The sequence below is a fragment of the Engystomops pustulosus genome, chromosome 4 (assembly GCF_040894005.1).
Source record: "Engystomops pustulosus chromosome 4, aEngPut4.maternal, whole genome shotgun sequence".
NCBI classification, from domain to species: Eukaryota; Metazoa; Chordata; class Amphibia; order Anura; family Leptodactylidae; genus Engystomops; species Engystomops pustulosus.
In genome coordinates, this window is record NC_092414.1 from 76,319,325 (window position 1) to 76,332,615 (window position 13,291).

The following is a 13,291-nucleotide window of genomic DNA, read 5'->3' on the forward strand; positions in this document are numbered from 1 at the left end:
TAGCCAATCAGTGTTAGGTTTACTTCTTTTAAGATCACTCAGCCCGTTCGGTGAGAGGAGGAGAGAGATCTCTCAGAAAAGCAGTGGTGCCTGGGATTAGTGGCCAGTACTACTGTCCCTGCCACTGCACCAGCTAGGTCAGCAGCCAGGCTAACATGGAAGTAGGAGACAGTTTGAAATATTATCTATTATTTAGAATAGTAATGTGTACCAATGTCTGAACTACATTCAGTGGGAGATCCCAACAGATTTTGCGCCCAGGGGCCTCCACCTACCTTAATCCAGCCCTACTTATTTTTATATATAACATGGTTATAAAGACCTTACCCATAAGTGTTTTACGATCAATTTTACGATTAGGTTTTTTCGCAATGTTGGCCCCATTATGTTCCCCCGAAAGTTATCTTAATATTTTCATATTCTCATATTTTGTCATTAGCTGATCAAACAATTCAATCTTTAACAATGAGTATATTCAATAAGGATATGGCACGGTCCCACTTTTATGTGTGTTTAGTTTAACAGGTCCCTAATTGTAATATGTTCTATCTGCTGAGGAAATATAGAAGAGACAGATAAATCCACTTTGTCATCACCTCCAGAACCTGTCAGGCAGCCACTGCCGGAATCAGGAAGGAACTGATTGTCAATGGTGCGTTCAAAGCTGGTCCCTAGGTCTTTAAGATAAGAAGCTATTTGTACAAGGCTGTCAGCAAACACAATGTCCAGACTCTATTCTCAACTGTCCTTAAAGAGGACCTGTCATCCATAAAAAAGCAGTAGGAACTGCTTACTAAAGTAAGCAGCTCTAAGTGCTATCTCCGATGCAGCAGTGTTACACTGCTAGCTTTATCGGACCGCGCTCAAAGCATGAGGGGGCGGGTCTAGGGGTGATGACTGCCGCATGAAGCCCGGCAGTCACTGCCAGTCTATGGAGTCATGAATACGCCTGACTACTTTCAGCATGGTCCGGCGTTCCTATAGTACTCCGCAGCAGTGTTAGTTAGCGTTATTGGTGTGTTCCGATAACGCTAGCAGGATTACACTGTTGCATCAGAGATAGCACTAGGAGCTGCCTACTTTAGTAAGCAGCTCCTAGTTTTTATTTTTATGGGTGACAGGTCCTCTTTAATGTTTATGTGCAGGGAAAAGACAGGGAATATGGATCAGGCCTCAGGACTGTACAGGCGGTCCCCTACTTAAGAACACTCGACTTACATACGACCCCTAGTTACAAACGGACCTCTGGATATTGGTAATTTATTGTACTTTAGTCCTAGGCTACAATAAACAGCTGTAACAGTTATCACAGGTGTCTGTAATGAAGCTTTAGTGTTAATCTTGATTCTTATGACAACCAGACATTTTTAAAATCCAATTGTCACAGAGACCAAAAAAGTTCTGGCTGGGATTACAATGATAAAATATACAGTTCCGACTTACATACAAATTCAACTTAAGAACAAACTTACAGACCCTATCTTGTATGTAACCCGGGGACTGCCTGTATATCCAGTTTTGTGCTGTGGCTGAAGACATCTAATTGAGGGTCAGACAACCATGTTCCTATGATCTGTGAAAGGCAAATAGGATCACTGGCCTGCACAAAACAAAGGACCCACCCCGGTGGTGTCCTGCACTTGAAGGTCTGCTGAGGCCAGTTGGTCATGTGTATTCATGTTCATGTCAGGTCACTTATGAGGCCACTGATTTTCTGCAGCAGTGGCTTGAGCACAAATGAAAACAGGAAACATCTTCAAGGGCTAGTAACAGCAAGGATTTGGCCACTGCAATTAAATATAATTAATTAACTTTTGCTCAGCCTCTATGTTTATGGTGATGAAATGTTCATGGCTATCTTTACAAAAATACAAATAAAAAAGAAACAGGAAAATGTAATTCACTTACAACCCATATTTAAATGTGATAAAAAGCCTCACTCCAGAGGAAAAAATTATAGGTTATCAAGTTTAGTTGCACACTTTTGCACAAGCCATCTTTTTGCTCAAAAGCGCCTCTTTTGCCAAAAGTGAATGTAGTGGATGGGACACTGCAACCTAGTAAATTACATAGAATTTATTCCAAGTCCTATCAATTATTGAACAAATTAACACTAGCCTCTAGTGTATAGTTGTTCAAGGCTGGGAGTGTCAGTTTTTATAATTCCAGATTTCTACAACTCACCCATACAATCAGGTCCCCAGTACCCAGGGCAGCAGCGTGGGACGATCGTATCAGTGGAACAAACATGTCGACAACCAGGAAGTGAAAGAGAATAGGCTTTTATTTCCAAGAAATACCTTGAACAAATAAAATTGCATATTATACATTAGATTTTTTCACTCTTTATATACAGGTATACATTGGTTTTCCATGTAAGCAACTTAAAGGAAACCTACCACTTAAAAGTGGTAGGTTTATTCACATATACATGGCACCAGCTCAGGGTGAGCGCCGGATTCTGAAGTGCAGGAGAGCCGGTGACGTCACCGAGCTCTCCGGCACACGCGCGCCTGCGCAACTTAGCAAGGCCTGTTGCCCCGTGCTAAGTTGCGCAGGCACGCGTGTGCCGGACAGCTCGGTGACGTCACCGGCTCTCCTGCACTTCAGAATAATTCTAAGATAGGGGCTTTGTTCCCTTAACAAAAATATGCTCTGGCACCAGCTCACCCTGAGCTGGTGCCATGTATATGTGTATAAACCTACCACTTTTAAGTGGTAGGTTTCCTTTAACATTTATGGGTCCATTTTTATATATACTGTAGCTCTTATGTTAAAATGTATTAGGAAGGTGGCAGAATAAATGCATTTCTGCAATTTATGTTACAAGGTTTTCTCATGCAGACAACCAAAAAGTTGTTCATTCATAGGTTTAGATTATTTAAAGTTACACAATCAATTGTATCACAAGGATCAGAACGAAAAGGAGCAATGGACTGTAGGAACAGCACCTGCTCCTCACATAGTATTAGAAATACATAAAAGAATTACCGGCAGTCTCTTATTCCACTCCCGGTAGAAAGTTTCCTATAACCACTAGTACAATTCATGATAGCATTTAAAGAGCACGACCTGCACTGTGTTTTGGATATCACTGACTCTTTTTCATCACACCGGTTCTTTACCTGTGGTAAGAAAGCAAATACATGATAGCCATGGGCACGACAAGGAAATGATCATCTTCTTAACGAGATCTGCTCAAAGGAGTTTTGCATTGTATCAGCATTTATTATTTCATTCAGTACTGTGAAAATGCCATTGAACAGTGGCCCACATTTAATAAAGCCTTTGAACCAGTTTTCTGTCTGACTTTGCACTAAAAAGAACAAGCAAATTGCTTGCACATGTATTTATAAAGTATCTGCGCCAGTTTTGTGTCACAGCTGCGACAATGCAGAAAATATGTGCACCTAAAGGGTCGGGTTTATGCTTAGTCTGAGTTTGAGCCACAATTCTGCAGCATGAACAAAGTGCAGCAAAACAAAATGGTACATATTTCCAGAGCAGTGCCCGTTTTAATTAATCTGCGTACTCTGCACATAGTACAGTTTGCACTAGTTTTGTGGTCCAATATGTTTACTGAGGAGAAAATAGCTTATGCTGCTATATTATTTATCACCATGGTGCTAATATATGGTAAATGTAATCAAAACATGGGAAAAAATAGTGAAAAAATAAAACAAAATATATAAATACACCTATGCCAATAAAAAGAGTGTATTTAATGGTAAACTATAGTGGTTATGAAAAGTGTTCAGACTTCAGAGCATGTCATAGCACATGAGAATCATCAAGGTCTAAAAAACTTCCCTAGGAGTTCCTAGGTAAAATTATGGCAAGGCACAAGTCTGGCCAGGGTTACAAAAAATTTCTGCAGCACTCCTAAGAGCACAGTGGCCTCCATAATCCTTAAATGGAAGATCTTTGGGATGACCACAACTCTTCCTTGAACTGGCCGTCCAGCCAAACTAAGAAATTGTGAGAGAGAAGAGCATTGGTGAGATGGGTAAAGAAGAACCCCTAGATCACTGTGGCTGATTCTCTGGTCTGATGAGACAAAGATTGAACTTTTTGATGATATTTCCAATGTCATGTGGACATATGTGTGGAGAAAACCAGGCACGGCTCATCATTTGCCAAATACAATCCCAACAGTAACACATGGTGGTGGCAGCATCATGCTATGGGGATGTTTTCATCTGCAGTGACAGGACAAATAGTTGCAATTGAAGGAAAGATGAAAGCGGTCAAGTACAGAGATATCCTGGATGAAAACCTCTTCCAGAGTGCTCTGGACCTCAGACTGGTCCGAAGGTTCACCTTTCAACAAGACAGAGACCCTAAGCACACAGGAAAAATAACAAAGTGGGGGATTCAGCCAGAGCCCTGCCCTAAACCCAATGGAGCATCTCTGGAGAGACTTGAAAATGACATCCACCAATGTTCACCATCCAACCTGAGGAAACTGGAGAGGATCTGCAAAAAAGAGGCAGAGGATCCCCAAATCCAGGTGTGAAAAACTTGTTGCATCATTCCCAAGAAGACTCATGGCTGTACTAGCTCAAAAGCTTCTTCTACTCAATACTGAGCAAAGGGTCTGAATACTTATCACCATGTGATATTTCAGTTTTTCTTGTTTAATCATTTAGCAAAAAATATCTACATTTCTGTTTTTTTTTAAGATCGGGTGCTGAGTGTACATTAATGAGCAAAAGAAAAAGAACTTTTTTGGCCTTACCAATTGGCTTCAAGAAACAAAAAGTAAAAATTTTAAGGTGTCTGAATACTTTCTGTATCCACTGTACTTTTCATTACTTTAATATAGGTAAGGCATTAGTAGGCAGAATATGGTGATATCTGTACATCACCACTTTTGTACTGTATACCATGAAACATAAATTACATAAAAACTTTGTTATTGTGGTAAATACAATTACAGCGATACCTATTGTAAATATTTTTAGCAGTTTTACAAATTTTTCACACATTTTCTAATGTAAAAAAAAAATTGTGCATTGTAACCAATTAAGGATCACTGATTATAAACACCAAGATATGATATAAGTAATAAAAAACTAGACAGGGAACAATCTCTTCTGTCAACATAGCCAAAGCATAACACTATGCATTACCTCCAGTTGGTACGCTTATTGGATGTAAAGAACTCATAGTATAAAGATATTTAGTCATTATGCCATTGCAGAAGAGGTCGGAGGGTTAAACAGGATTTGCTACACTTAGATTATTAGCAGCATTACCAACACTCTGATTATGAGACGTAAAAGGAAAACAAGAACAATAATCCCAGGATAAAAATTCAGGAATGTCACTGTAGGATAGAAATTGCAATACCTTATACCATCCGTCCCGGCTCTTGCACTCCTCTAAAAGCCACTAATCAGCCACATGTACACCAAATACTCCACACTACCAAATTACAACAGAATAAGTATATATCATGGTATAAAAAGCATGCTTAGTAATAGTATGTCTTACCGTCAGTGTCTGAGACCCTGTACAAAGGCTGATGATACCACATAGAGCCAAGGCTATTATCATCTTTTTCTTCATTGTGAGAAATGTCCTGATATATTACTATTGTGTGATTTCTTAAGAACGATACATAGTTATAGAGCTTTTACATTTCACTATGTGCGCCCTGTGTCGATGGCGTCTTTAAAGCATTTCTTTACTCCAGTCCCACCTCTCTTTCCTGTACAGGGTTAAACAGCTGAGCATGTGAAATCTGCCAATCACAGGAAAACATGAAAAGTTTCACTATTTGAGCTAAGAGCTGCATATTGATACTGCCAAATGGCAGGATATCCTAAATGAGCAATGGGGTGAAGAGGCTGAGTAGCCGGTGACTTTAAACTCCCATTGTTGTCATCTGCTACTTTACTGTGGTCTTCAGAAGTGACCATTGTGTGGTGTGCAAGCAGAATCCTTAGATAAAGGTCACTAAAATAATTCTATGCAGAACTGCATATCTGGACTGGAATCTTAATATCTTTAGTATCACAGTTTCCCTACTTTTGTCTGGAGGGAAGGGGATGTGCTGTGTACTCCTAGTACAGCTACAATCCTGGAATATAAATGCATTTTTCACAATCTAGCAGCTACTAACAGCACATACAAGTTCATGGTTAAGCAATCTTCAGGGCTACTACCTAACACTGAATACCTAGGGCCGGACTGGGGTACCTGAGGCCCACCAGTGAAATTGATTTTGGGGGCCCACCAACTACTACATAGAAATATTTCAAGATAAGGGAATTTCTAAGCGGAGGGCAGTAAAACAAAGGATATAAACCAATTCCTTTTTCCCTCAATCTCCTCTTAGTTTGTGTACAGGGGCTGCAGGGGTGACATTATTGTTACGCTTTGATGTTAAGAATGGTATAAGAGTTACCCCTTGTTTCCTGGGCTTCTGCTGGTGACTGGGCTGTGGTTAGGGATGTAAGTGTTAGCATTCCACACCTGCCTACCAATAAGAAAATGCTGATAAACTTTAAAAGAACTGATGACAGTAAACCAACACCCTGGGGTCCCCGCACCACATAGACAAGTCACACTTGGCTCTCTGGCCCTATAGCTATAACAGTACATAAGCTGAGAGCTTTCTCACACAAGAAGGTTAGTCAGTGACTACAATACAGATCTGACATAGGAAGAAGTAGGATCTAGTACCTGACAGGTGACTTGTCTTCTCCTTCACGTCCAGAATCGCCGTAAAATAGGTTTGCAGAATTGTCCGGAAGAAAATGTGTTTAGCTCCGGGCAGCAGATCTCCCACACTGCATCTCTAAAAATATTACAGTTACTTACAGTATACTGAATTGAACAATTTTTAGTTACATTTTTTCAACGATTCAACAGGAAACGTTGATTGCTTTCTGTACATGGCGCTGGTTACTGGGACACTCCCTGCTGACACGTTCCCTCTACATATAAATAGTTTTATTCCTGTATATTGCCCCCAAATATCTTATATGCTGTCACCTCTATGCTTTTTCCAAACTAGGTCCCATCATGAATTTCAGTACTGGGTCCCCTGGAATTATACACACTGTGCACCCTCATGTATTATATACACTCACCGGCCACTTTATTAGGTACACCTGTCCAACTGCTCGTTAACACTTAATTTCTAATCAGCCAATTACATGGCGGCAACTCAGTGCATTTAGGCATGTAGATATGGTCAAGACAATCTCCTGCAGTTCAAACCGAGCATCAGTATGGGGAAGAAAGGTGATTTGAGTGCCTTTGAACGTGGCATGGTTCTTGGTGCCAGAAGGGCTGGTCTGAGTATTTCAGAAACTGCTGATCTACTGGGATTTTCACGCACAACCATCTCTAGGGTTTACAGAGAATGGTCCGAAAAAGAAAAAACATCCAGTGAGCGGCAGTTCTGTGGGCGGAAATGCCTTGTTGATGCCAGAGGTCAGAGGAGAATGGGCAGACTGGTTCGAGCTGATAGAAAGGCAACAGTGACTCAAATCGCCACCCGTTACAACCAAGGTAGGCAGAAGAGCATCTCTGAACGCACAGTACGTCGAACTTTGAGGCAGATGGGCTACAGCAGCAGAAGACCACACCGGGTGCCACTCCTTTCAGCTAAGAACAGGAAACTGAGGCTACAATTTGCACAAGCTCATCGAAATTGGACAGTAGAAGATTGGAAAAACGTTGCCTGGTCTGATGAGTCTCGATTTCTGCTGCGACATTCGGATGGTAGGGTCAGAATTTGGCGTCAACAACATGAAAGCATGGATCCATCCTGCCTTGTATCAACGGTTCAGGCTGGTGGTGGTGGTGTCATGGTGTGGGGAATATTTTCTTGGCACTCTTTGGGTCCCTTGGTACCAATTGAGCATCGTTGCAACGCCACAGCCTACCTGAGTATTGTTGCTGACCATGTCCATCCCTTTATGAGCACAATGTACCCAACATCTGATGGCTACTTTCAGCAGGATAATGCGCCATGTCATAAAGCTGGAATCTTCTCAGACTGGTTCCTTGAACATGACAATGAGTTCACTGTACTCAAATGGCCTCCACAGTCACCAGATCTCAATCCAATAGAGCATCTTTGGGATGTGGTGGAACGGGAGATTCGCATCATGGATGTGCAGCCGACAAATCTGCGGCAACTGTGTGATGCCATCATGTCAATATGGACCAAAATCTCTGAGGAATGCTTCCAGCACCTTGTTGAATCTATGCCACGAAGAATTGAGGCAGTTCTGAAGGCAAAAGGGGCCCAACCCGTTACTAGCATGGTGTACCTAATAAAGTGGCCGGTGAGTGTATACTGGACCCTTATACATATTGCCTCCTCCACTGAATTTTACAAATTACATATAAGTTACATATAACTTCATTATACACACTGCCCCCATCAATTTTATACACTGCCCCCCCTCATGGATTTTACATAGGCCCCTCATTATACACACTACCCTCCCATAAATTTTAAAAAGGGCCCCCTTAATTCACACATTGCCCCCATGAATTTTTGATATGGCCCCTTCATTTTACAGATTACACCCCCTTCTGAATTTAAACCTCACCTCGTCCTGCACCCTGTCGCTGCTGCCCCTGGTGCCACCTGATGACAAAGGATGCGCGGCTGCATGATGACATCATCACCGGCCGTGCATCACTTGTCATCAGGTGACACTAGCGTTTAGGGTCAGAGTGTGACGTGTGCCGGAAAGGTTCCCGGACGTGTCGCACTCGCATCATTTGCTTCAATGAAAGTACTTGAGCTGCCATTTCCGGCCACATCGGGTACTTTTGCACTTGCCTTAGTAACAGGTGTCAGGGCCCATTGGGGGTTTCTCCACCCTCCCACCCCCCCGGTGGGCCAGACCGTCTCTGTGAATACCTATACACCAGAAAAATTATAATATCTATTGCAAAACCCTGATACGAAATTGTGTATCATGGATGTCAGCCGACAAATCTGCGGCAACTGTGTGATGCCATCATGTCAATATGGACCAAAATCTCTGAGGAATACTTCCAGCACCTTGTTGAATCTATGCCACGAAGAATTGAGGCAGTTCTGAAGGCAAAAGGGGCCCAACCCGTTACTAGCATGGTGTACCTAATAAAGTGGCCGGTGAGTGTATACTGGACCCTTATACATATTGCCTCCTCCACTGAATTTTACAAATTACATATAAGTTACATATAACTTCATTATACACACTGCCCCCATCAATTTTATACACTGCCCCCCCTCATGGATTTTACATAGGCCCCCTCATTATACACACTACCCTCCCATAAATTTTAAAAAGGGCCCCCTTAATTCACACATTGCCCCCATGAATTTTTGATATGGCCCCTTCATTTTACAGATTACACCCCCTTCTGAATTTAAACCTCACCTCGTCCTGCACCCTGTCGCTGCTGCCCCTGGTGCCACCTGATGACAAAGGATGCGCGGCTGCATGATGACATCATCACCGGCCGTGCATCACTTGTCATCAGGTGACACTAGCGTTTAGGGTCAGAGTGTGACGTGTGCCGGAAAGGTTCCCGGACGTGTCGCACTCGCATCATTTGCTTCAATGAAAGTACTTGAGCTGCCATTTCCGGCCACATCGGGTACTTTTGCACTTGCCTTAGTAACAGGTGTCGGGGCCCATTGGGGGTTTCTCCACCCTCCCACTCCCCCGGTGGGCCAGACCGTCTCTGTGAATACCTATACACCAGAAAAATTATAATATCTATTGCAAAACCCTGATACGAAATTTTGTATCAATACCTACAAATAGACTCTGCTGCAAATAACCAACAAATCAATGATCACCAACATAATTTATCAGTAGATACAATTTAATAAATACACTTAAAAATATGCATAGTGGACCTAAAAACACCCAATAAAATCCACTAATCGTGGTGATTAAAAAGTGGTACAAATATATACAATATATATATATATATATATATATATATATATATATATATATATACAGCCTTTAGCAGGGATGCAAAGGCACCAACAATATATAAAACGCCTCATAGTCTAATTGGTTGGTATTATTGTTAGTTCTATTTTGTGCACTTGCATTATGATTGTATGATTGTAATGAGGTTTTATTAATATACTGTATTGTAGGTGCCTTTACATGTATGCTAAAGGCTGTATATATATGCTATATGACATGTGCTAATGATATTACAGACCAAAAGTTTGGACACACCTTCTCATTCAAAGAGCTTTCTGTATTTTCATATAAAAATACTATACAATAATAGTATAAAAATTGTAGATTCACACTGAAGGCATCAAAACTATGAATTAACACATGTGGGATAATATACTTAACAAAAAAGTGTGAAAAACGGAAAATATGTCATATATTCTAGGTTAGTAGCATTTATCAGTAATTAAAGTAAATCTAAGTAGCATTTACTTTGATTACTGCTTTGCACACCCTTGTCATTCTCTAGATGAGCTTCAAGAGGTAGTCACCTGAAAAGGTTTTCACATCACAGGTGTGGATACACAGCTGAATTTGTATTATGGCTAGAAAAAAGCAGATAAGTAAAGAAAAATGAGTTAACCATTCTGAAACTTGTCCTGTTGAACGTGGGTTGCCTTTCAGTGTGAATGAGTAGCAGTAGTCCTGTGCCGATACCGGTGAAATCCAATACAGCCAAAAAAAACGATGGTCCGGCACTCGTGTAAAGTAAAAAACATATAGTAGCTTTATTTCATTCCATCTAAAATAATCAGGATAGGTACAAAAAGACAAAAAAGCATAGAGCGTGCACGCTCATGGATAAAAACAGCAGCATACCTACGCGTTTCGGATGATATATATCTCCGTTCTTAGTCATGGTCAACCTGCTTCTGTTGATACAAACATTTAAAAGGCTAATGTGATGTTGTCATGTTGTCTGGGCGTGTACAGAGAGAGTATAGTAAGTGGTACTTTTAATATACAATATAATGTATTAGATATATTTGTTAATAGAAATACATAGTGTCGGATCTTTTGTTTAGACCTTTCGTTGAACATGTGTCAAGTTTTAGGATCCCATATATCTCTCTGTTGCGAAGTTTGTGTGTTCTGTCTCTTCCTCTTTTGGGGCAGTGACCTTTTCAATTGCTGCAATTTGCAAAGCTGTAATGTCTCCTTTGTGGATATCGTGAAAATGTTCGGATAATGCTGACATGTTTTTAGTTGCGTTACCAGTACTAACAGGCGATGATAAGTTATTTAATATATCAAAAAATGGTTGCCATTTTGTTGCACAAAAGTCCCTAACCATAGGAGGTATGATTTCTCCATCTGTATATGGAAATACAAACAAACCTCAAACTCATTCTTGGTTTTTATGCAAAGGATCATATCCTTGCGGAGGAGTCAGATGCAAAATTTAGAAATATATTCTGCCTACTAAAACTTTTTCCTCTGCAAATGATAATGAAACCTTTACCATCTCCTACATTATCAATTACAATAGCACATATGTCGTGTACACAGCAACGTCCACACAATGCTATATCCAATATATTGGTAGTACTATCAGAATGCTAAAAACATGACATCGGAACATATTAGGGAAGCCTTCAAAACAGAGCCTCTAATAACTAAAAACATGTCAGCGTTATCCAACCATTTTCACGATATCCCCTAAGGAGACATTACAGGCTTGCAAATCGCACCAATTGAAAAGGTCACTTCCCCCAAAAGAGGAGGAGAAAAAACACACAAAAACTTCGAGATATATTGGATCCAAAACAACTTGACACACGTTCATTCAAAAGGTCTAAACAAAAGATCCGACACTATGGGGCTTATTTAGTAATGCCCGCGGCTGCATTTCCGTTGGGTTTCCCAACTTTTCGGGGATCGCGCCAGGGATTGTGTCGCACGCGATCGGGTTGGGTTACAATCGTGCCGGCTTTTACGCGACACAGGAAAGGAAGACCAAGAGTCACCTCTGCTGCAGAGCATAAGTTTATCTGAGTCACCAGCCTCAGAAATCGCAGGGTAACAGCAGCTCAGATTAGAGACCAGCTCAATGCCACACAGAGGTCTAGCAGCAGATACATCTCTACAACAACTGTTCAGAGGAGACTGTGTGCAGCAGCCTTCATGGTAAAATAGCTGCTAGGAAATCACTGCTTGGGACAGACAACAAGCAGAAGAGACTTGTTTGGGCTACAGAACACAAGGAATGGACATTAGACCAGTGGAAATCATATGTTTTACTCCACATTTGGGATCTTTGGTTTCAACCACTGTGTCTGTTCACCACATAAAAGGTGAACTAATGGACTCGTCATGCCTGGTTCTCACTGTGAAACATGGAGGAGAAAGTGTGAGGGTGTGGGGGTGTTTTGCTGTTGACGCTGTTGGGGAATTATTCAAAATTGAAGGTACACTGAACCAGCATGGTTACCACAGCATCTTGCAGCGGCATGCTATTCCATCTGGTTTGCATTTAGTTGGATCATCATTTATTTTTCAACAGGACAATGACCCCAAACACACCTCCAGGCTGTGTAAGGGCTATTTGATCAAGAAGAAGAGTGATGGGGTGCTATGCCAGATGTCCTGGCCTCCACAGTCACCTGAACCAAATCGAGATGGTTTGGGGTGAGCTGGACCACAGTGAATGCAAAAGGACCAATAAGTGCAAAGCATCTCTGGGAAATCCTACAAGACTATTGGAAGACCATTTCTGGTGACTGCTTCTTGAAGCTCATCAAGAAAATGCCAAGAGTGTGCAAAGCAGTAATCAAAGCAAAAGGTGGAAAAACCTAGAATATACGAATGTTTTATATATGGAAAATGTACCATTGTAGACTCATTTTTTTCTTCTGTTAAGTGTAGGTCCTTTAAACCTTAGCAGTCATTCAGTAGTGCCATCAGTTCTCCCTCCTGTGACAGCTGACATTTATGTCGCATTGAGAGGGTAAGGAGCTAGAAAAAGGCACATCTATGATCTAGTCCTGGCTGCGGGGATGGGGGATAAGTAAGTATTAAGGTTTTTTAATAATGCAGCAACAAGTTTAAAGGGTAGGGCAGATAGAGTGGTCTACAATCTGAGTTGGTGGCCACAATATGAAGGGCATGTAGAATAGGGGCAATATGAGGCTTATCGGGTGCGCTCGTGAACCACTGGTTAGACCAAGGAAGGATGGAGTAGGATTAAATCAACTGATATTTATTATCAGATAAAAACATCCAAATGGTAACGCGTTTTGGGTGTAGTACCCTTTGTCAGACCAATCAGAGGATGTGCAGGGCACGAG

At 41.3% G+C, this 13,291-nt stretch overlaps 1 protein-coding gene and 1 long non-coding RNA gene across 2 annotated transcripts in view; one reads left to right on the plus strand and one right to left on the minus strand.

Moving 5' to 3' along the window:
* STAB2 (stabilin 2) overlaps positions 1–6,804 on the minus strand; it is an 81,560-nt gene extending 74,756 nt beyond the window's left edge. Inside the window, exons 1-4 of the mRNA XM_072146374.1 lie at positions 6,691–6,804; positions 5,497–5,746; positions 2,992–3,125; positions 2,185–2,300 (exon numbers count right to left, since the gene is read on the minus strand). Coding sequence (XP_072002475.1) covers positions 2,185–2,300; positions 2,992–3,125; positions 5,497–5,571 — 325 coding nt within the window. The 5' untranslated portion in view covers positions 5,572–5,746; positions 6,691–6,804. The remainder of the gene's footprint in view (positions 1–2,184; positions 2,301–2,991; positions 3,126–5,496; positions 5,747–6,690) is intronic.
* The window catches only part of LOC140126670 (uncharacterized), a 44,751-nt gene that overhangs the window by 8,401 nt on the left and 23,059 nt on the right, over positions 1–13,291 (plus strand). The window lies entirely within an intron of this gene.